Source organism: Cyprinodon variegatus, unplaced genomic scaffold (assembly GCF_000732505.1).
Source record: "Cyprinodon variegatus isolate N-32 unplaced genomic scaffold, C_variegatus-1.0 Scaffold18, whole genome shotgun sequence".
Lineage (NCBI taxonomy): Eukaryota > Metazoa > Chordata > Actinopteri > Cyprinodontiformes > Cyprinodontidae > Cyprinodon > Cyprinodon variegatus.
This window is the reverse complement of record NW_015150471.1, coordinates 2503844-2526113: the sequence shown is the minus strand read 5'-3', so window position 1 is coordinate 2526113 and position 22270 is coordinate 2503844. Positions and strand designations below refer to the sequence as shown.

Sequence of the window (22270 nt, the reverse complement as noted above, 5' to 3'; positions counted from 1 at the left end):
TAGCACTGAACGTAGGAGGAAGGTCGAAGAGGGAAGGCAAAGTTTTTTTTTTTTTTGACCTTGACATTTTGGCGACTGCACAATGACTAGCTTCTAATCTTAATATATATCTTGTATGCAGTCATTTGTCTGCAAAGCTGTGGATCTGGAGGAAACTCCCTCCTCCTCTGATTTTGTTAAAATACTGATGTGGGTCTGTTGGAGTGTGAAAGGAATACGTGTAAATGAGCCTCTCCTCCTACACACAGTGCAGGAGCCGCTGTTTACAAAGCAGCAGTAAATCCCCTAATGCAGAACCCAGATGTTGGGTGACTGCAGACCATGATGAAAGCGTCTGTCACACTTTATATGGGAGATGAGCGGAAAGCAACACTTCTGTCAGACTCAAAAACTGTGGAGCACTTATGGCCCGTTTCTAGTCATACCAACCTTAGCTATGTTTACAAGAAAAATTGTTCCCCAAATCAGATATTTTTGCCTGCCTTGTGAACGTAGCCTAAAAGCCATCAACTTCTCCTTTATTATTGCCTTGTATACAGACACTGGGGCTGCCTGCCCTCATTGGTCACCTGAAATAGAAAGCCATCTCTGTAAAGTTGAGTTGGTACCAATGGAAAAGGGCCAGCCAGAAAGTACTTTTGCTACATTAGTACAAAAGCACTAATGTAGCAAGAGATGAAAAATGATGGTAATAAAACTTTCCACTGATGCTTTCCTTTTCTGTCCAATGGGTAAAATACAAACCTGAATCTATAAACCCCTTACAGGTCCTAAATTTGTTTGTTTTTATTCTGGCTCAGTGACTCAGCTCTTCCGCCTGTACCAGACAAAACATGTCTCATTATTAGGAATGCAAACAAGTAATCAAATAAAACAGACATAATACCCGGGGCGAAAAAAAAAAAGAAAGAATAAATAATTTAATTAATAAATAATTACTAACGGCTAAATATTTTTTTCAAAATAAAAATGATTTAAATAAATATGTGAGTTGTTAAAATTGTCGTAGCATTCAGATGTGTGCTGCAAGGCAGTCATGTTGCTGTTTTGTCTGTTTTTTTTTTTTGTTTTGTTTTTTACCGCAGTGATGTTTGATGCATCTGAAGTCGTCATAGCTTCCATATTGTTTGATCTGCTGAGGTCTGTTTGGGTTTTTGTCTTTTTAACCTACTTTAATCCTGTTTTTTTTTTTTTACTTTGTTTATCCAAGGACACACAACGTGTTGGATTCCCACTGCTTTGATATTAAGCTGCAAATAAAAACATATTTTGTAAGAAAATAATAAAAACATGTTCTAGGTCCATGTATGACATATGTTATTAGTTTCTAGTCAATCCTTAATTGGTCCAAACATGTTTTGATTTTTTTTTTAGTCGATCCCGCCGGTGAGATGCACAGACGCAAAATAATAAATGTTTTTGAAATCCTCAACAATACAGCTGCCAGGATACTCCCTTAATACTTCTAATGTTACTCTAAACAAAAGCCATGATGAGTTTGGAGATAAAAGTGGAACAGGCACAGATTATCCCCCTGCAGTTTATAACTCCAACAACGACCCTGCACACACACAGATAACGTGTGCTAACTCTGCAACAGATGTTATTATATAATGGAAATGTAGGGCAGTGTAGCTTTGCTGCTTGTAAAATGCATGAATTTATTGGCAATAAATGTTAACCTGCCCTTAGCAGGTTAACATAGCCAATCGCTGAAACCATAGACAGTAACCAAAACTGAAATGTATTTAAGTTAGTCACCATTATTAGATGATAATTTATCCTGATATACATTGATATTGAATTTTTGTCCAGCCCTAGAGTGACTAGAATAGAATAGGTTGTAAGAAATGCTTCATTTATCAACAGAGCTTTTTAAAAGTCTTTTCACAAACTATCATCTTGTCTCATTTTAACCTAATTTGTCGTAATTTAAAGGGATTTTATGTGATCTGCACAAAATAATGCAGAACCTTTAAGGTAAACCTTTTTTAGAAAAAAAAGAAATGTAGCTCACCTTACGTCTTTACATATAAAATAAACTTTAAGATTATATAAATGGCAGTTTTTTTTTTACTTTATACAAGGACACTAAACTTGTTGGGTTCCCATAGCTTTCATATCAAGTAACATATGTGATCCAGAACTATTAAGGTAGATGATGGGATACTTGTATTTCCTTCTTTTTCCTTAAAAATAGAAATCTACCTCACCTTACGTCTTTACATATGAAATAAACTCTAAGAATACATGAATTGGTGACATGTTCCAAGTAAACTTAAATGCCAAATTAAAGTTTAATCTGGGTCGAGAAAAACGCTGACATTAAATTTTATGATTTAGATAAAAGAATGTTTTAGTGTTATTTTGGTCAGGTACTAAAGTCCAAGATTTTGTGGAGTCTAAGATAAAACAACAAAAAATGAAACCAAGTTATTATCCTCGTCTTTCTGCAAACATCCCAGTATGGTGGACATCTGGGTGAGAGGAGGAAACGCAGCATAAGACGACAAATTATCAGGATACCCATACGAATGTGGATGGGACCTCGCCCTGCTAAATGTATCCTGCCACAAATCTGCTGTGACTGGTTACATCCCCAAACAATAACTGTAGACCATAAATTAGAAGGACTAGTGATGCTAAAGAGCTCATGACTTTCTCTGGAGGTCATTAGAGGATATTGGCATGAGCCAAATTATACACAGTAAAACCTTAAAGTAAAGAAAACAAAGCAACTCCTGCAGAAACAGCAATGTTGCAGTATTTGAACTTCTTGTTTTAGGATATGGAAATGTACTTATATTAGCATCAAGCTCTGGTTACTCTAGCCTCAAAATGAGAATTTTGTAGAATTCATCTAAAACAGCCTGACCTGCTGTCTTTTTAAAGGTTCGATAGTGAGTCAGCATTACTACTCCACACAATTAAATAAGATATCTTTTAATGTGAGATGGTGGTGGCTTGTCCACATTCTTTCCCATTTTTCCTCTGTTATGGAGCCGTGTTGGTGAGAAAATGTTATAACTGGCTCCTGCTCCTCCCCGAGTTAACCATTAAAGAGACCCACCCAAACAATTTAGGAGACTGTGGTTGTGTTTGGCTCTGCTCTGTAATTCTGAGGCTAGCATGACGTGTATGTTTACATGCTGTGTGTGTTAGAGCAGCAGCTCGTGTGGGTGGTATTTGGAGGTTTCCTGATACTTTTCAGGCAGACAGATTTCCCTGGATAGATTAGAAACACCAGGCATTGTGCGAGTTTATGTGTTAACTTCTAAAATCACCTTTTAAGCAACCAGACAGCCATCTGCTTCTGTGCGCAGACTGTAAGAGCTGAATTATTCTGCCGTTGGCCTGCTGGGCTGCCTGGCGTGGTGAAATTTTGAGGAGGCAAAAAATCTGATTGAGAAGCACAGCTTTTGTTTTTATGGGGGAAATCTTGGAATACTCATTAAACGTGATTTAAAAGACAAAACGGGCAAAGCATGTCTGAGTAAAACCAGTATTTTAAATATCCAACTACTATGACTTGTTGGCTTACAGAGTTGTACCTAATTTGTGGGTTTCTGCTGCTTTTTGTTAGTCTTACATCTTAGACCAATAAGTCTGTTTAGTATCCAAGCATAAGAATGGATTTCTTTCATTTTATTGGTAAAATGTAGGGCTGCAACTAACGATTATTTTAAAAATCGATGAATCGGCCGATTATTTTTTCGATTAATCGATGAATCGGACAACATTTTTTTTTTTTATATTAACCTCTTTATTACAAAATAAACATTTTAGACAGAACAAACAAGCACACAAGTACAGGTTGCTCATTAACTGTACTGGTGCAATATGAAAAATAAATGTTTGTGTTAAAACTACGCAAACTTACATGAGAAATGTAGCTGTACATCCACAAAATATAGGGTACTTTGTTTCATAAAGCGCAAAAAGAGACAGGCATTTTTGTTTTTTAAAGCCCCTAAGGGGTTCAAACAATAGCCCCCCCCATTTCAACAAATTCATTTTTTTAGACTAGAAGAGTTCTGCCTTTTAAGACAGGAAAGTATAGCAGTTAAAGTTGCTACTTGAGAAAATACTGAACCATAGAGATAAAAATAGCCCTGTGATTCAAATTATAAATTGTATTTGGAATGAAAATGAGAGAACTAGGGGTGGTAAAAGACACATCCTCCACAGACAGATATTTACATGGAAATGTAGCATGTAGCTGATCTTGCTGGATTTTATTCTGCTTTACTTCCATAAATTGCAGGATCTTCTTTTCTTTATCTTTGCCAGAAGATTTAAACTTTAAAAGCCTTGCCCCCATAATTTGCAAGTTAATTTATTTATAAAGAAAATATAAACGCTGCTTAAGCTAATTCAAATGAAATTAAAAGTAAAATAAGTAGCCAACCTTATCCCTGTCTGTAACCTACTAACACGGTAAGGAAAGCATCAGATGAGCTACCTGAGAAACTAACGTTACGTTTCCCCACTTTAAAACGAAACAAACATGGTTACACATCCTGCTGATCAGCTCTCTTCACTGCCATTGAAGGCCCCAACCTGTTTTCTTAAGGCGGATGACGCATTAATCGCGCGACACAACTAATCGATGATTAAATTCGTTGCCAACGCTTTTAAAAGTCGATCGATCAATCGATTTTATCGATTCGTTGTTGCAGCCCTAGTAAAATGAACACAGTCATACTTTCTGCAAATTGTTCAGTTTGGAAACTTGCACCTGTAACAAACAATATTTGCCTTTCCATTAGACTTGCAGTGGTCAATCGGCAGTGCCTGGAATTCTGACGTTTTCACACAATCAGAGACCGGCCGGTCACTGTGAAGACAACCGATTTTAAGCGTCAGCTGTTATGTTCTTGATTAGTTTTATTTCTGAGCGGACATACATCTTTCTGCTACGCCTGGTCCATGTTTAGTCAGAGTGCCCAAGACAGGGGGATGAATCACCTGGACAACAGAGGGACGAGGAGACAGTAGCAGTGAGGAATCAGTTTGAGAACAGCGGGAAACTGACCACCAGCCAGCCTTTCATATCAGTTCATACCTATTCTTTCACCCCCGAATAATATAACAAAAAGACGATAAAAAAATATTTCAGTGTTTCAAGACATGCAAGAAATGCATGACTCTTCCTTCTATGTAGTCACTTCAGTCACTCCCTTCCACCCTTTCATGCCTTTCCCAGGCTCCTGTTTCACTTTTATCTGTTTGATCCTCCTGTTTCCTGACTGGAGTTTGCACAAAGAGATCACAGTCTATACAGTTTAATGAAACAGACGGGAAGATGAGGGCGGAGGGGTACAGATGTGTCATGTTTTGACTCAAGTTGGATCGAGTCAAAATATAGACCGTAGTTTTATCTAACCTTTTTAGAAAAGGGTTCTCCTTTTCTTTGTTCTAAAAATAGAAACTGTGGGAGATTATTCTAACCCGTGATTCTCTAATCTCAACCCTGTGTGTCATTTAAATCCTACTTAATCAGAGTGACACAGATGGATAAGCAGCTCTCTTTCAAGCCTACAGCTGATTAATTTTTCTCTTCCTTCGCTGCATTAAAGCTGTTTCTCAGAGGAAGAAGGATGCCTGTTCATCTGTTGGGATTGCAGCCGCTGCTGCTGAGCTTTCAGATTCCTACTTCCTTTGCATCATATTGGATTGTTTTATCAATGTTTGTTTTTCCGGTTCATCAGGCCTCACTGGCAGGTGGAATAAGAGAAACGTTTTAAAGCTACTAACTTCCCCAGTAGCAATAAAGGCACATTATATGCCTATACCAAAAGGACCAAAATCCAGGTGATTATGATAAATTAAGGCTTTAAAGGAATAGTACACCCAAAACATGATTAGCCTTCATTTTCTACTCACCCCTAGGGGTGTGCAAAATAATCGTCATGATGATGCATCGTGATTCTAATTTTCGTGATCTACTGCATCGATTCTTGATGCCAAGAATCGATTATTAATTTAAAAAAATGAATAAATAAAATTGCACGAATGGTTGGCGAACATCAGCCAAAAACAAGTGTAATACAACTTCCAGTCCAGTAGATGTCGCTGCAAATGTGTTGACGCACGCTGCCTTGTGTCACAAGCATTTCCGGCCGCGGGATACTGTGCCGAGTCATTCAAAAACAAAACATGGAGGAGAAAATATTGCAATGCATCGCAATAATTCAAGTATCGTGATGCATCGTGATAGAATCGCATCGTGGCCTGTGAATCGTGATTCGAATCGAGTCGTGACTTTTTTGGCAATACCCACCCCTACTCACCCCCATGCTGAACAACACCCTGGAGTACTTTTTTGATATCTCAAATGCATCTGGAGATCTGGGAGGCTTCTTGCTGTCTGCTGACATTCAAATAATGGAGGTCTATGGCGCCCGAGGCAGAAAGGTCCATAAAAGTCCACAAAAAACGTGTCAATATTCCTCCATACTGCTCGTCCAATGTATTCCAAGTGTCCTGAGTGGGTAGCATCCAGAATTTACTCGAAACGAAGTCATTTAGAATGTTTTTAGAGCATAAACAGTAGTGTATAGGATTTCCTAAAACCGCGTTCACGAGTCTACGGAAACCGCAGCAGACCAAACCAGATGAAAGTGCGCATTCAGCTCAGCAAAGAACTCATGCTCTTCCTCAACACTGAAGTCTTCAGACATTTTTCTTTCGTTGTTTCTTTCTTTGCACAGGTAAACAGCACATTTCTTCTTCTACGCTTGCATTATCGGCAGAGCAGACGCTGAATGCGCACTTTCGTCTGGTTTGGTCTGCCGGCTTCCATAGCGTCATGAACGCGCCGGCGCGCGCTTTTAGGAAAATGAAGAAAATGAAGGCTAATCACGTTTTGGGTGTACTATTCCTTTAAACTCTAAGCATCTGTCCTGATAGTTTTTTGATTGACCTTTTTCAGCCTAAATAGAACCCCAGCATGGGGCATGATGAGCTGAAATAAACTGATGTGGCGCTATCCACCAGCAGAACCGCTGAGCTACCAGGAAGCTAGATGGTGGCCATTGATGCAGCTGCTAAATAAGTTCCTTTGCTGTAATGCCGCATGGAAAACCAAGGATTTCCAAGCAAATTGAGTTTAATCTTGTTTGCTTTTTTTTAAAAGCTTGATCTTGAAATTAGTTTCTTTTTTTTTTTTTTTTTTACATCTGCACAAGTTCTACACTCGCTTGCCTCTTGTCGGTTTTGCTTGTTGACCATTTATACACACAATGACATATTCACAGTGACATAATGTTGTTATGGTAAATATACAAATAAAAAAGACTATATTTACTAATAAATGGAGAAAATTAAAGCTTTACAGACAAAAATAACAAATACTATGCCAGCAGGACCCTGTAGTGTGTCATATTAATACAAACAGACCCATACTGCAAATGTCAAGTAACCTTTAGTACATTAACATTTCCCCAAATGTTTTCCTGTCATTTCTAAAGCAGAACTGCAATTAATTGTTTCCTCCCAGTTTAGTTGCGCTAAGTTTGCATACATTTTCAGTAATCCTTCTGGTTGGCATAAAAAAAAAAAACGTTAACCCTCAAACTGTTCAAGTTAATATTCCTTTATTGCATCCATCTCATTTAGTTATTGACTAGTTATCTGTGAAGGTGGATCAGATTCTAGTTATAAATGTGCTTATTGGAGTTATTTATCAAAGCTCTAAAGTGTGAAAAGATAAACCTTTTTAGCTGACAGTCCAGTTCTGTAACAGGATACAGAACATATATCACTTCTGCCCTGATTCTGCCATTGTTTTATCAGTTATCTATAGGAAACTGTGCATTGCACAGAGTTTGCACGTAGACATCATAGCAGTAACTTTTACTCTATGTTTTGCGAGTGACAGTAAAAGGTGGTATCTAGCATGAAAAAGAGTTTAAGCTTGTTTTTTTTTTTCATTAAGACAATGTTAGCTGCAAAAAACAATATATTTTTACTTAATGGTCACCTAACCATCTGCTGAAATTTAATTTCTCTACTACCTGAGAGCAGAAAGGATTAAATCTGTAAAAACTTTGGCAGCCTGTCTAGGCCAGACATCACATCAAATAAGTTATGGTATCAGCTCTAGCAAGACAGAACTGGAACTTTATTTTCCTGTAAGCTGCTGCTCTCTAAATACTACAGAAAATAAAGGCAGATGCAGTCGTAATTCATGGTTTTATAAAAAATAAAAAAAATTGAAAGCCAGTAAAAAGAATAGAAATATCATCTTTTGCATAAGGTGGAAAGAAACATGCTCTTTTAACGAAGGGCAGTTCATGCTTAGTGAGAGCCACCAGAACAGAATGATGCCATTTTATTTTTAAAACCTATCAGGGGAAGTTTCTCTGCTGTTTCTCTTTTTATTGGTGTTAATTTTCATTTTCATCATTGTTCCCGTCTTTACTAAAACCATTTATATATAAATTAGTGATGCAACAAACCAATTGCTGATTTTCTATATGCCTTTTTAAGATTTGTTTTACTGATACAGATTTGATCTAAATCTGTTTCTAGATGTTTTTGATATATTCTGTAGCCTTTCTGCTTTTAGTTGTATTTTTGTTTAACTTAGTAACAGTTATAAACTGCCAGTGTCGATGTAAAAAGATTTTATTTTCATTTGTCCTGGGTTTTTTTTTCTTCAACTTTTTGACATGATAAATTATGACTATATCAGCATTAAGCATGCATATTTTATCTTCTTATTTTAAATGGTAGAAAAAGCTGGATTAATTTATATTTCTCGAATAGAGAGCAAAATTTAACATATTTAACAATCATGAAAACAACTGACCCATTTCTTATTCACCAAAGAATTATAGCAACGTTAAAATAAAAGTGGATAGGACAAAAATGTTTCCATGAGAAGTCTAATATCAGAGATTTTAGAGGCTGGCCAATATATTCAGATACATTGGTCAGCTGGCGTCAGACCGATTTCATATATCAATACCAGATTGGGACAGCTCTAATTAGTAATTATACGTTTAAAATTCTCTTTAGAAATTGTTTGTTTTGATACTTTTTTAATTTAGAAATAATTTAAATAAAAATACATGAATTATGATCTTTTTGTTTCCCATATAATGCTGATCCTTACCTTAAACATGCTTAGATAAAAAAAACGGACATTTTCCAATTTCATTTCTTTTAAGATTGCACATCTTGTTTTTACTCACTTCCTATAAGCCTGAATAGACAGCTGACATGTTGTACTTTCTCCGCTTGCTCTTAGTGATCCTGAAAGAAGCTAAATTGTACACTCTCTGCAGTAACGGCGTTAAAACCCAGTTATAGTGCATTTACTTACTAGAAACCTTGTCTGAATTTTGAGCTTCTAACTGGCTGGTTTAATCAGACAATGCCTAAAAAAAAATATATATATATATATATATATTCTTTTTCCTATGAAGCAGCCCTTAGTGGAATATTTTTTTGCCTTTTTTTGTAATTTCAAATAAAACTGTCGTGGACTTTCATCTAAAATCCAAATAACGAAAACAAAACATGTGTTACTATATTCCACATCATATATCATACATTTGCTGTGCCTTTATTACAGATAATCTTTTCAAAACAAATTTCAGCATGTATTTTATTTGATGTGCAAGAATGATATAATAATATTACAATAATGTAGCTCAGAAAAACCTCATGATGTCTCGTTATCAAAAAAGTTGCCAAAAATTGCTAATCTTCTTTAAGAAAATAAGCTTGTATGAACGACTCAAAAAGCAACTTTTAAACAGAGCGTGCACGAGGAGAAATGGCCGGGTGCAGGGTTGTGCATATGTCTTTTTTTTTTTTAAGTGGAGAGGGTTGGTCTTTTCAAAAATGTTTGAAAATCCTCCACTATACCTTTAAGTAAAAGAAGAAAGTGAAATCGATGTTTTCTTGTAAATATTTTTGCATTATTAATCATTTGGCTGTATTTCGAAATATTTTGAAATGAGATCATGACATTTGATAGAACTTATTTTTACATAGAAAACAATTATTTCCTGTTAATATTTGCTTACATTTCCTTCAGTACAAACTGAATTTAATCGTTTGTTCCATTTATTGCTGGAGCATCTTATCACTGACAGCAGGCTGTGTCCCCTCCTCCCGAGCGATGCACTCAGGTCCGTGATACATCCCTCCTGTCATGTAAAGCATTGTCAAGCATTGTAAAGCTGCAGCAATGAGTACTAAGTGGGCAGCTCATTGTGTGGGCACACAGTGGAGGAGATGGAGGACCCCTGTCAGACAAAGACCTCTGTTTGACAAACAAACAATGGAGCTGGCACACAGCGGCCTTCAGCCTGACGAGAAAAAAAGCACAATTGGTCTGTTTTGTTTTCTGCTGCAACATGGAGGAAGAGTTTGCATGTTCCTTTTGTCGTTGCATTTCAGTTTTGAAGATGGACCATAATGCACTCTTTGATCTTAAGGTCTCACGCATATTACATTTCTCTGGATGTAATCAGAGCAAACTACTAGTAAATATTTTCTAGCTTTATCTGGATCATGCAGCTTCAGTAAAAGTAAATGTTTGCCACTCTGTACTTTACAGGATTGTAGTGCACACTGCAAAAAAAATGAAATCGAAATAAGTCATTTTTTCTTAAAATAAGTATGTTTTTTCTTGAATTAGGGAGGAAAGTGAGATAGATTGCCAATAGAACAAAACAATTTACATTTGAAATGATAAAAAAATTACATTGTCTTATTGCAAGTGCATATTACCTAAATATTTTATTTGAAATACTAATTCAATGACAAATCCCCTTATATACCTATTAAAATTAAGGGTAAATACTCTTAATTTAAGAAAGATTTACTTATTTCTAGATCGATTTTGCAGTGCATTACAGTATAGCTAAGTAATGTTAAACCCTGATGACTGACTCTGGTGTCACATTCTGTTTGCATTAAAAGGCAGTTTGTGTTTTTTTTTTTATCAACTGCTTGACCCCAGTGTTAAAGCAGCAACCTTAAATTAGAAGCTGTTGGAGATGAAGCTTTTTTTTTTTAATGCTGTGCCATAGTTGACTTAATAAGCTGGAAAAGTCTGTTTAAAAACCTCTTTTACATGTCTGGAAAAATATAAGAATCTATACATTTATTCTTTCAATTCCTCTGTCCTCAAATCCATTCATCTATTTTCGATCTGTGCATCCATTTAACCTTTTGTCTTCTATCTGTCCATCTGTCCCCTTTTCAACCTCCAATCTTTTGCCCCCTGTCCATTTGGGGATCCTTTTGTTCCTTAACTATTATCCATCGTTTTGTTCAATATCCATCCAGTCATCTGTTTTTGTCCAAGTTTTTTCCATCCATCATCCATCCTTGAACACATTTGTTTTTCGGAGAAACACGTTTGTACTGATCTTATTGCTTTAGATTTTTGATTTTAGAGCAGAAAGGCAACAAACTTTATACCTCTGTAAAATTATATAACGTATATCAAAAGAAAAGTTTTTACATTTAAATTTAACATGTTTTTTGTAACGTTTTTATGATCCACGATCCCGGATGTAACATGCTTCCACCCGCATCTTTAAGAACACAGATGTTCTCAGATGTCTGTTTGAACCAAATAGCAGTTTAGTGGTTGCAGAAAGTACATCTTCTCCTACAGATTATTCAGATTTACAATAACTGAATTTCAAACTTCAGTATGCAAATGTTTTAAATGTAGAATAATTTTTGTTTAGCTGCAGATGAACATTTGCTTTTACACTGGAGCTGGTTATTTAACATCACATTTAGAGATAAAAAAAATGCTAAGGATGAGCTCATCTGAGCTAATTGTAATCTAGATAGTCTGTTTCCTCTATTACTTCTTGTTTTTGTGTTACGTTTTCTTTTAAAAATAAAACTAACTTAAGTGTGAAACCAAGAGGAGTAAACCATAGCGCGTGACAAAGCCCAATGTTTATTTCTAAGAGTCTTCTATCTGCAGCCTCAGCCGTAATGAGGTGGGTGCATAGCTTGATGATTGACGACATTATGATGTCAAATATGCTAAATTCAGCAACATCAGACCATGATTAGCTACATCTTTTCCTACAGTTCTGGAGTTGGGATTTTATTTTAGAAAATAAGCATCCCAACACATTTTTTACTGCAGGAAATCTTCAAATAATCCGCTCGGTTTAGTTTATTTGGAACATCTTCAGTCGAAAAAGGTTTCCTCTGAATGAAGAATGTTTTGAAGCCATAAGCTTTTGGCCTTCCATCTCAGGCAGCAGCAGAGGTTTGGCAGCTGTGAAGAAAGACACCATTCTTTTATGGAGAGAAATGAGGAAACTAATAGTGCTTGGAGAGGAAGGAAGTCAGCCTGGCAGCTTTGTGTTCTGTCAGGAGGAAAGGAGGGTTGTATGACTGGAAGCAAAGAGCTCACACAGATGGAGGCAGAAAGTGACACAGGAACGAGTATAAATACCTACATCTGGTACATCTAGAGGATATGATCTGGTTACATAAAAAATACTAAATAGATCCACCAACTGTGCTTCTCCTTAGAAGTAAACTAACAAAAACATCACTGCTGGACAATAATGGACAATAAAGGACAAACGTCCTCTGATTAACGTCTCATTACCCATAGATCCAACTGTTTTTTTTCCAATTTATATAAAAATTTGTTTCGCTTTAACTCTGAGCTGACTTTCAAACTGTTTTATTCTATTTACTCCTCAAACCAGACATTGATTTATGATATGTTCCTTTTTTATCTTTAGGAAGTTAAATCATTTCACCACTTTAACTCAGAAAGTAAACATACGGGTTTATGGCTGACCAGCATGTCGAGGTGTTAAGGAAGCTCGTTTTTTTTCATAGAGGCTGTTATCTCTGATGTGTTCTTGTTTTTGGATTCTCTGGTCGCCATTTGGACATTACTCTTTTGTTTTTCCTGTAGTGTTTTAGATCAGATGAGTTTGCTGGGCTAATACATCAGAGTGATACCCATTTTAATAAGTCCTGCTAGAAGTTTAACACAATCCACATAAAAAAGCTCAAAGGATGGCATAGACACCATCAGATGAAATGGCTCCCCAGATCATGTTCTTTTCTGCAATGTTTCCTTCCACTCTACTTTCCACTTTCTAGGATAAGGTATTCTGTGAAGAAGCAGCTTATTTAGCAGTGACCTTTACTGGTTTCAGCAGCTGTCCATCTGGTTGCGTAGGAGAGTTATAACTTTACATCAAAATGCCTGTTCTAGTTGGGAAGTTTTGAGTTTTAATAAGCTTAAAGGCCAAATCACCAGCTTTAAAATATATACCGGTAAATAGCATAAATAGAATGGAAGATGTTCATCTTTTTATGTTGAAAGTTGTCTGATTTTGTAGGTTTTTTTTGTTCTTTTTGGTAATGTGTAATACATCGGCTTACAGGTGTCAAATAAAAAGAATAAGAAAAGATGCAGTTTTATAGCTTTATATGCAGTTTTATAAAATCTTTTATGACTCTGGTGGCCTCAGCCCTCCTCTACGCTGTCATCTGCTGGGCCCCTGGCAACTCAGAGCGGGACAGAAAGAGACTGAATAAGCTGGTGAGGAAGGCCACTTCTGTCCTGGGCTGCCCTCTGGACTCAGTGGAGGAAGTGGCTGAGAGGAGGATGCTGTCCAAACTCACATCCATCATGGACAACACCCCTCACCCCTGCACCAGACTGTAGAGGAGCTGAGCAGCTCCTTTAGTCAGAGACTTAGACACCCTGTCTGTAAGAAGGAGCGCTACCGCAGGTCATTCATTCCTGCTGCCACTAGACTCTATAATAATGCAATATAACCACAATAACTCCTGTAAAAACCACTGTGCAGCTATATTATAGTTTTTTATTTATTGACTGTGCAATATGCTGAATGTGCAATATTTCTCCCCCTGTATATAAGCCATCCGGATTGTACATATTTTTATTTCTTATTTTTATTTTGTTTTTCATTGTGTACGATACATGTACACTTGCACCTTAATCCTGTTTATCTTGATATACTGTATATACCTGGATATACTGTATATACATTGCTTACTCTTAATGCACCTTTTTCCTCCGTTTTCACCTTCTGTAACTTCTATGCCAATATGTGACGAGTGAATTTCTCCGCTGTGAGATCAATAAAGCTCATCTAATCTAATCTAATCTAATCTAAGCTGAACGAACCACATTTTTGCTTAAAGTTAAAGAACGTATTAAAACAGTTGCAATTTATCCACAGTTTTTTTTCATAGAGGCTGTTATCTCTGATGTGTTCTTGGTTCAACAAAGGATAGCATAGACACCATCAGATGAAATGGCTCCCCAGATAATGATCTGTTCTGCAATGTTTCCTTCCACTCAACTTTCTAGGATAAGGTATTCTGTGAAGAAGCAGCTTATTTAGCAGTGACTTTTACTGGTTTCAGCAGTTGAGTTATAACTTTACATCTATGCATAAAAAAAAAATGCCTGTTCTAGTCGGGACATTTTGAGTTTTAATAAGCTTAAAGGCCAAATCACCAGCTTTAAAATATATAAATAGCATAAATAGAATGGTAGATGTTCATCTTTTTATGTTGAAAGTTGTCTTATTTTGTCGTTTTTTGTTTTTTTTTTGGTAATGTGTAATAAATCGGCTTATAGGTGTTGAATAAAAAGAATAAGAATAGATTCAGTTTTATAGCTGAACCAAACACATTTTTGCTTAAAGTTAAAGAACGTATTAAAACAGTTGCAATTTATCCACAGTTTCATGTTGGTTTGTCTGTTTTTTATTTTTTGGGAATAAAACACAAAATTTCCATAGATGTTTTATCCGTTGTTTGGTGTTAAACATAGTCATAAATATGTAATTAAAAAATAAATGTTTTTTTTTTTGTGTAGGGATTGTTTTTACTGTATTTATTTCTATATATATCTTTGTTGGATAATTATATATTTTTTGTATTTACAAACTGTATGTATAAAAGGAAAACTCAATAAAAAGACAGTGATTAAAAAAATAGATAAATGTTATGCTTTCTTGCTATATTTTCCAGGTTTGAGAAGGGGAGGATCTACAGCTACATCGGAGAGGTGGTGGTGTCGGTCAACCCGTACCGTGCCATGAACATTTACGGCCGAGACACCATAGAGCAGTACAAAGGCCGTGAACTGTACGAGAGGCCGCCGCACCTCTTCGCCATCGCAGATGCTGCTTATAAAGCCATGAAGAGGAGGAACAAAGACACTTGTATTGTCATCTCAGGTGACACAAGAAGCACACAACGCTTTCTTAACATTGCATGTTCAAAACACTGTAAATATTTAAGTTTGTTTCGGTTCGGACTGTTTTTATTTCATAATTTTTTACTAGAAAAAATGAAAAACCTATTATTCCCAAAACATTAGTAGGGGGGGATAAAGCTCCCCTCTGTGGTCAAAAAAAGGAATTGAGTCTCTCTAAATGCTGGCTTTACATCATGCAATAAAGATAACTTGCAGAACATGTATGATGTATCAACAATTGATATATTGAATGATTAGAAAAGAAAACTAAAAGCAATAAACAGATTTATGTTTATAATTTGAACTTTGAACATTTAGAGCTGCTTACTTTGCAAATCATGCAAACCACTGCAGAGATACGCCAACATAATTTATAATTCTTTTTCTTTCTCTTCTTTTATCGCAGGGGAAAGCGGTGCCGGAAAAACCGAGGCCAGCAAGTACATAATGCAATACATAGCTGCTATTACCAACCCTAATCAGAGGGCAGAGGTTGAAAGGTGAGCTGAGGTTTGGCAGTCAAAGAGCAAATATTGTTAGACTGGGAGGAGGTGTGGGCCTTGTTTTCTGGGATTGCTGTAATAAAACCACAGCATATTAACCTGTATTATTTGCTGTTTGGAGTATTTATGCTTCTGCTGCCTGGATTCCATCTGCTGAAGCCAGCCAGGCATGTTCTGCAGTTATTACATTGTTTTCATAGAGTCATTGTCATTTTCCCTGAATGTTCATCACCTGTGATCTAACACCCTTACATCATGGTGAGATAAAGTTACAGCTCAGCAAGTGGTGGTCATCGGCTCAGGTATCCCAGCAGCTGCTGTGTGTCTTCATAGGACAGAAACATGTTATTGCACCAGAGTACAGGACATTTTAATTATACCTTAGGGTTGTTATCCACCTGGCCAGATATAAAGAAGACACCATAATGAGAGTGCCTGTCTTTAAAGCAAACAAAGTGCAGGTTATATAAAGATTATATGTTCATCACGGAGATCGATGAAAGATAAACCTCACAGATTACATATAAAGTGCTGATAATATACACTGATCTGGCAGCACTGTGAGCCATCAGCTTGGACTCCCATAAACCTCTGAAGGTCTTTGCTGATTAAAGAGTTTGGACCACATGCTTCAGTTACAGTCTATATCAGGAGTTGGCAACCAAGACTGATCAAAGAGCCATATTGTACTAGCCTCGTGAGACCATCCTGATCTCGCGAGCTTTCAAGGTTTCACTCGCAGATCAGTCTGGAGACTCTCCGTTAAAGAAAATTTGGAGCCGTTCACCAAACGAACGTCCAATCAGCGTTGGCTTTGAGGCGGGTTGAGGTGTGACGCAACGAGAAGTGCGACAGTTCAGTCTAAAGAACATGGCGGCTTCAGCCAATAAAACTAGCGTTAGCGTGGCTATCGAGCAAGTTTTATTGGAATTACAGAGTATTTCTTCACTGAAAGAAGAGCAAAACACTGCTCTGGAGGCTTTTCTCAGAGGAAAAGATGTTTTTGCTCTTCTCCCGACTGGTTTCGGCAACAGTAGAGTGGCCTTTGGTTGTGTTTTCGTCGTCGCTCTGTTAGTACGTCATATGCTTCGTTGATCTGATTGGTTTATTTGGCCCGTCTATCACCAACATAGGCCAATCAGCTAACCAGTATTTTCGCCCCTTCCCAAAATTACTTCAATAGAAGGTTTCCAGATGGATATGCGGAGCAAATCCATCTGGCGGAGTCAGGTTAATATTGGACCAAACAAACAAAAAATACGGTAAATCAATCTGGAGCTGCAAAAATGTAAAAGTCTTATATGTGTCTAGTATGGCAACACAGGCTCTAAGTGTATTATCCCACCATAGAAAAGGACTATGTGGGCTTAACTATATAAAAAGTATTAATGAATAAATGTTTATCCTAGAGCAAATGTCACATAGTAGCATGAGGTGAGGGAGAAGCAGTGAACGCTCTCACCGCACGCCACTTCACCGCCATTTACCGTGCTTTATAGGTTTTTGTCGCATTGATGAAATCATAGAAACACGATAAAGGAATCTTTCTATGGTGGACGTGTTTCTGTTTGGACGAGTTGATTGAGTCATGAGGAACCAAGCAGGAACTGACATCCATCAGAGCAGCGCACTCTAACCCTGAAATGCCACATCCTCCCTCACCAGCGTTCCTTGGTGTTATTTATATTTTTAGGATTTGGGGAAAAAATGGAAGAAAGTTCCCATCGATGCATCAGAGAGCTACCTGTTTGATCTGTGGACGGTTTTCCATCCTTGCAAAAAAAACTAGCAGCATTAGCGGAGTTTGGAGATGACATCCACTTCTTAAATCTTAAATCTTGCTCTCCTCTAATTTATCCAGAAGTTCTGCAATCGCACTTTTTCTCTCCCTTCCCAGCTTGGTGGTGGCATGCCTTTCCTGGAAATGACTTTCCAAGTTTTTCTTTTTATTGTTTGACAACCTCTCATTACAAAGCAAACATGCAAAATGAAAGCAAATGATTCGCTCCATTCTCTATTCATTCTTTTCTCAGCATTTATCTTCCTTTTTTTCCCTTTGGGATCCATGATCCGAGACGCACCCGCCGCTTTGTTTGCCCGGCACCGCGACACGTTTGTTTCAAGTTATGACCACTGATCTCTATGGCTATGATGCCAATTATTGTTTAAATATATTTATTATACAAATGTTTGCAGCATTGACCTCCTGCACACCATATTAAAACAAACAAACAAAAAACCAAACGTTTTTTATTATTATTATTTAAAGAGCTGCATGCGGCTCCGGAGCCGTGGGTTTCCTACTCCTGGTCTATATGATTTACTGATCTTTTGTTTGCCTGTCACCCTGCTGCTACTGGATCAATGCAGCATTTTCTGCAGATAACATTTTCTAGATAAAAACTGTGGACTGAAAACACCCAACAGTAGCTGCAGCTCTGGAGATGCTCTTATTTACTGTCACATTTTGGCTCAGTTGTGTAGTCTGATACATATGCATTATTGATCTCTTGGGTTTGCATTTATAACATGCCAAAACAAGCAAAGATATGCATCAAGCCCTAAGATGTTTATGACGTCCATTTTTGGAAAGCATGATAAACTCTCCCACACCAACTTGTCTTTATTGTCAAGGTAATTTTTCTTGTGAATGACGCTGAGCTTCGTGTCGACCTCCAGCAGACTGACCCTCCAGACTCTGTTGCTGGAACGGCAACAAATGAGCCCTCCTCCATTTGGCTTGTTGGAAATGGGGTGCTGATGAGGCATAAATCCCAATAGTATTCCAAAGGGGAAAACAGCCACAACTAAAAATATAATCCTTTTCATAAAAGTGTTAAAGATGTTTCTGATGGTCGGGTTTTCCTCATGGAAATGAGTATCAGTCACATCCTAGCTTTCAAGACTGCTGCAGTGATTGGCGCTCAAACTGTAAAGCCAGAGGCATAACACACATCTAAAGCAAGAACAAAAAAAGATTAAATAAAAGGTTTGCTTCTATTATGTTTGCATAATAGAAGCAGTTAATTCATTTTTTTAAGTAAGAAAACTACGATTCAAAATGAGTGGAACAGAAAAAAACACATTTCTACCATGCCCTTAAAAAAAAAAAAAAAATAACATTATATAGTCTGTCCACCGAAAAAAATAAATAAAGCTAGTGTTAGCATAATTTATTGAAGTAAATTTTGAGTTTTGCCCAAAACTTTGATTTTAAGTTTAGGACATATTTCTGTTTTTATTTGTTTGTTTATAAGTAAGATTTATATATTACACATACTTGGCCAGTTTTTTTAGGCCTCCGCAGCATTACCAGGAAGTTCACGTTGTATGGAAACAAGTTGTATGTAAATAAAGGAGCAGCGGCGGAGCTATATGGTTGTTTTGTCATTGGGGTTGCAAACAAGCTGCCATAACACAATAAAACAGTCTCCTTTATTTCCTAGTGTGGGAATATAAGAAGGTAAAGCGGAAAATTTCAATTTTACAGCTAGTGTATTTAAGTATTTATTTCCTAATCTCTTATTTTTGTCTTTGATCTGATTAATTGTTTAAAGAAATCATTAAAATAGTGATTATGGAACAATTATAATAATATTATACTGCTACTGGAATCGCATTGATTAAAGTCTCCATTGCTCTCAGACATGAATACTTTGTTCTGCCTTAATGCAAATGTATGGTAATGGTTGCACCTTTAGCAGGAAGCTAACTCAACTAAATCCAATTGATTTCTTTATGCTGCCTCATTGTTTACCTTTCAATTCAAAATGTTAACTTACCCCACCCACTAACGGGTGTCATGATAAAGACATAATCTATGTTCCTCACTTCTCAAATGTACAAATGTCAGTTGCTCATTTTGGGAGTGTGGATAACGATTCATGATCTTTATTTGGGGTTTTAGGCTATTTATAATCTATTGTGTGTAATGATTTTCTTTTACCCAGAGGTTGTCAAGATTATCCCTTAAAAGGTTGAATGTCAATGCAGTTTTTATTTATATTGGATTGATTGCTTTGTTTTTTTCCCTTCTTTTTTAGCACTGTAGGTGATTAAAATATATGCATAATGAATGTTGTTGCACAGTGTGTGGGTTTGGGGACGGTTTATTACGTCTCCATACTGACAGAACAGGGAAGGTTTGAATCATTGTTTTTGCTTTATGTGAATAATTGTTTAAATTGAATGCCTTCCTGTTTCACAGAGTAAAAAACATGCTGCTGAAATCCAACTGTGTCCTGGAGGCCTTTGGAAATGCCAAAACAAACCGCAATGACAACTCCAGTCGCTTCGGCAAATACATGGACATCAACTTTGACTTTAAAGGAGATCCCATTGGGGGCCACATCAACAACTACCTGCTGGAGAAGGTGAGGTGGGAGGATATCAAAATGAGGAATAAGCATGCTTGTGTACAAGTAAATTAAGAAATTCTGTGCTCATTTTCTCAACTTTACTGTAAGAAACCTTTAGTGTCAATGTGACTTTATGAGATCCCTTCTGCAGGACATGTTTGGTGTGTTTCAGCCTTGTCAATCTTGTGGCTGAAATTTGTGTCATTTTTAAAGAAGGCAATACGAATAAATTCAATTTAAGTCTGAGCTCTGACATAACTATTCTAATACATGTTGTTATTCAGTAGATATTAGATCTGGTTGCCTGTTTAGGGTCTTAACCTTGAAGGAAGGTGAATCTTCCCCTCAGTTTTAATTCTTATTCTCTTTAGTGCTTTTTTTTTCCACAGTTGCCCTCTAATTATCTACCTGCCATGTTTCCCTCTGGGCATAATGTCTTGAGGGTGTTATTTTCCCAGCTAATTAAGTGTTTTGCATATGGGCGTAATATTTTATACCTCAAATATTTACAAAGCAGCATCTTCCACATTGTTTCCTTATTTTGGTTTGTTGTAGAGATCGTTGATGTACACCTGCATATCAGTTGCCTGTGTTAATATCTAAAAGTTATTGAGTACAATTTTTTTCATTTTTTTTGGTCTGAATAAACAGTAAATAAACAGTAGTATATTTCCTACCACACATTTTTAACAGGTTTTATGTCGATCTGGGCGCCTCAATTATTAACTTAGAAAAGAAAAACCCATAAATGTTTTACTTCTTCATGTTGTGACTTTACTAAACTGTTTTTCTTCCTCCTTTCTCTCCAAACAGTCCAGGGTCATTTTCCAGCAGGACGGGGAGCGGAGCTTTCACTCATTCTACCAGGTAATGTTATAGGCTCACTTGCATGTATTTGCATGAACTCTGTGTTCTTAGGTTTTATTGCCCAAGCTTTGTTGTTGTGTTCTTAGGTGTTTGATCTGATCATGGAGGGATTCATTCATTTTCTCATATTTTCCACTTTTGCTTTGGCACTATTGGCTCTTTGCATATGTTAAACGTGTCAAAAACCAGTTTCTGATATTACACCACTTTAATTAGGGATGGGCAATTAATTGCATTTGCAATTTAATTTTCATTTAAGAAAATGGGATTTTCAAAACACAGAGGCACTCAATTCTGGTGACGTTACATTTCACAAGACTATGAGACAAATTTTTTTCTTACTTCATCCCTTTAATTAGCGTTAATATGTTTAAAGTAGGTTTGCTTCTACGGGCAAGGAAATAAACATCCTGCTAGCATGCAGATCTCTGCACGCAAGTAGAAGGGAGCACTTTTCTAAACAAGGGTTCCTGCAACAACGGACTCTTGATTAACAAGCTTTAAAGGGAATGAAAAAACTGAAACCCTGGAGTAAAAAATCTATATGCTTTGGATTGATGCGTAATCGAAATAAAATTGCAATATTGGTTGAAAATAATCACGATTTTGATTTTTGGCAAAATCATTCAGCCCTAAATACAAAATATGTAGGGATAGCTTGTCAGGGCCTTTCTAACTGTGAATTATAATCTAATATGCAACATTAATCAATAAGTTAACCCTTTGAGAATTGCTGGGGTATTCCCAATGATGCGTTATTAATGAGACCTTTTAGCTTCACTTTGTCTCTAATATTAGAAAAGTCCTGTTATGCAGTAATAAAACCGACAAACAGTTGAAGTTTTGTGACAAAAGTCTGCTTTCCTTCCAAGCTGCTGAAAGGAGCTCCAGATTCCCTCCTGCGCTCTCTACACATTAAAAAAGACCCGACAGCCTACAACTACATCAAAGTTGGAGGCCAGATCAAGGTAACTGATCTCAAGCTTATTCACATATGCACAGTCTGAAGGTTAGCAGGAATCCATTTGTATTTGTGACCTGCAGAACAGGAAAAGTAAATATTAGAGTAATAACAGGTCTGTTTGTTTTTCTTGTTGTTAAATATTTAAGCAGAGAAAACCTACATTTTGGTTTCAGGAATAGATAGTTGAGGCCTGATCTTCTTAAGGATCTAGACTCCTTTAGCTTTGTGCTGGGTCTCTGTTACTGAATGAGCTTAATGATTTTTAACAACATGGGAATTAAAACACCTGACGGCAACCAATTAGCTCATGGCATGCATC

At 36.8% G+C, this 22270-nt stretch overlaps 1 protein-coding gene across 1 annotated transcript in view; it reads left to right on the top strand.

Moving 5' to 3' along the window:
* The window catches only part of myo1d (myosin ID), a 143874-nt gene that overhangs the window by 26964 nt on the left and 94640 nt on the right, over positions 1–22270 (top strand). Inside the window, exons 2-6 of the mRNA XM_015388051.1 lie at positions 15031–15239; positions 15666–15759; positions 19970–20135; positions 20934–20987; positions 21860–21955. Coding sequence (XP_015243537.1) covers positions 15031–15239; positions 15666–15759; positions 19970–20135; positions 20934–20987; positions 21860–21955 — 619 coding nt within the window. The remainder of the gene's footprint in view (positions 1–15030; positions 15240–15665; positions 15760–19969; positions 20136–20933; positions 20988–21859; positions 21956–22270) is intronic.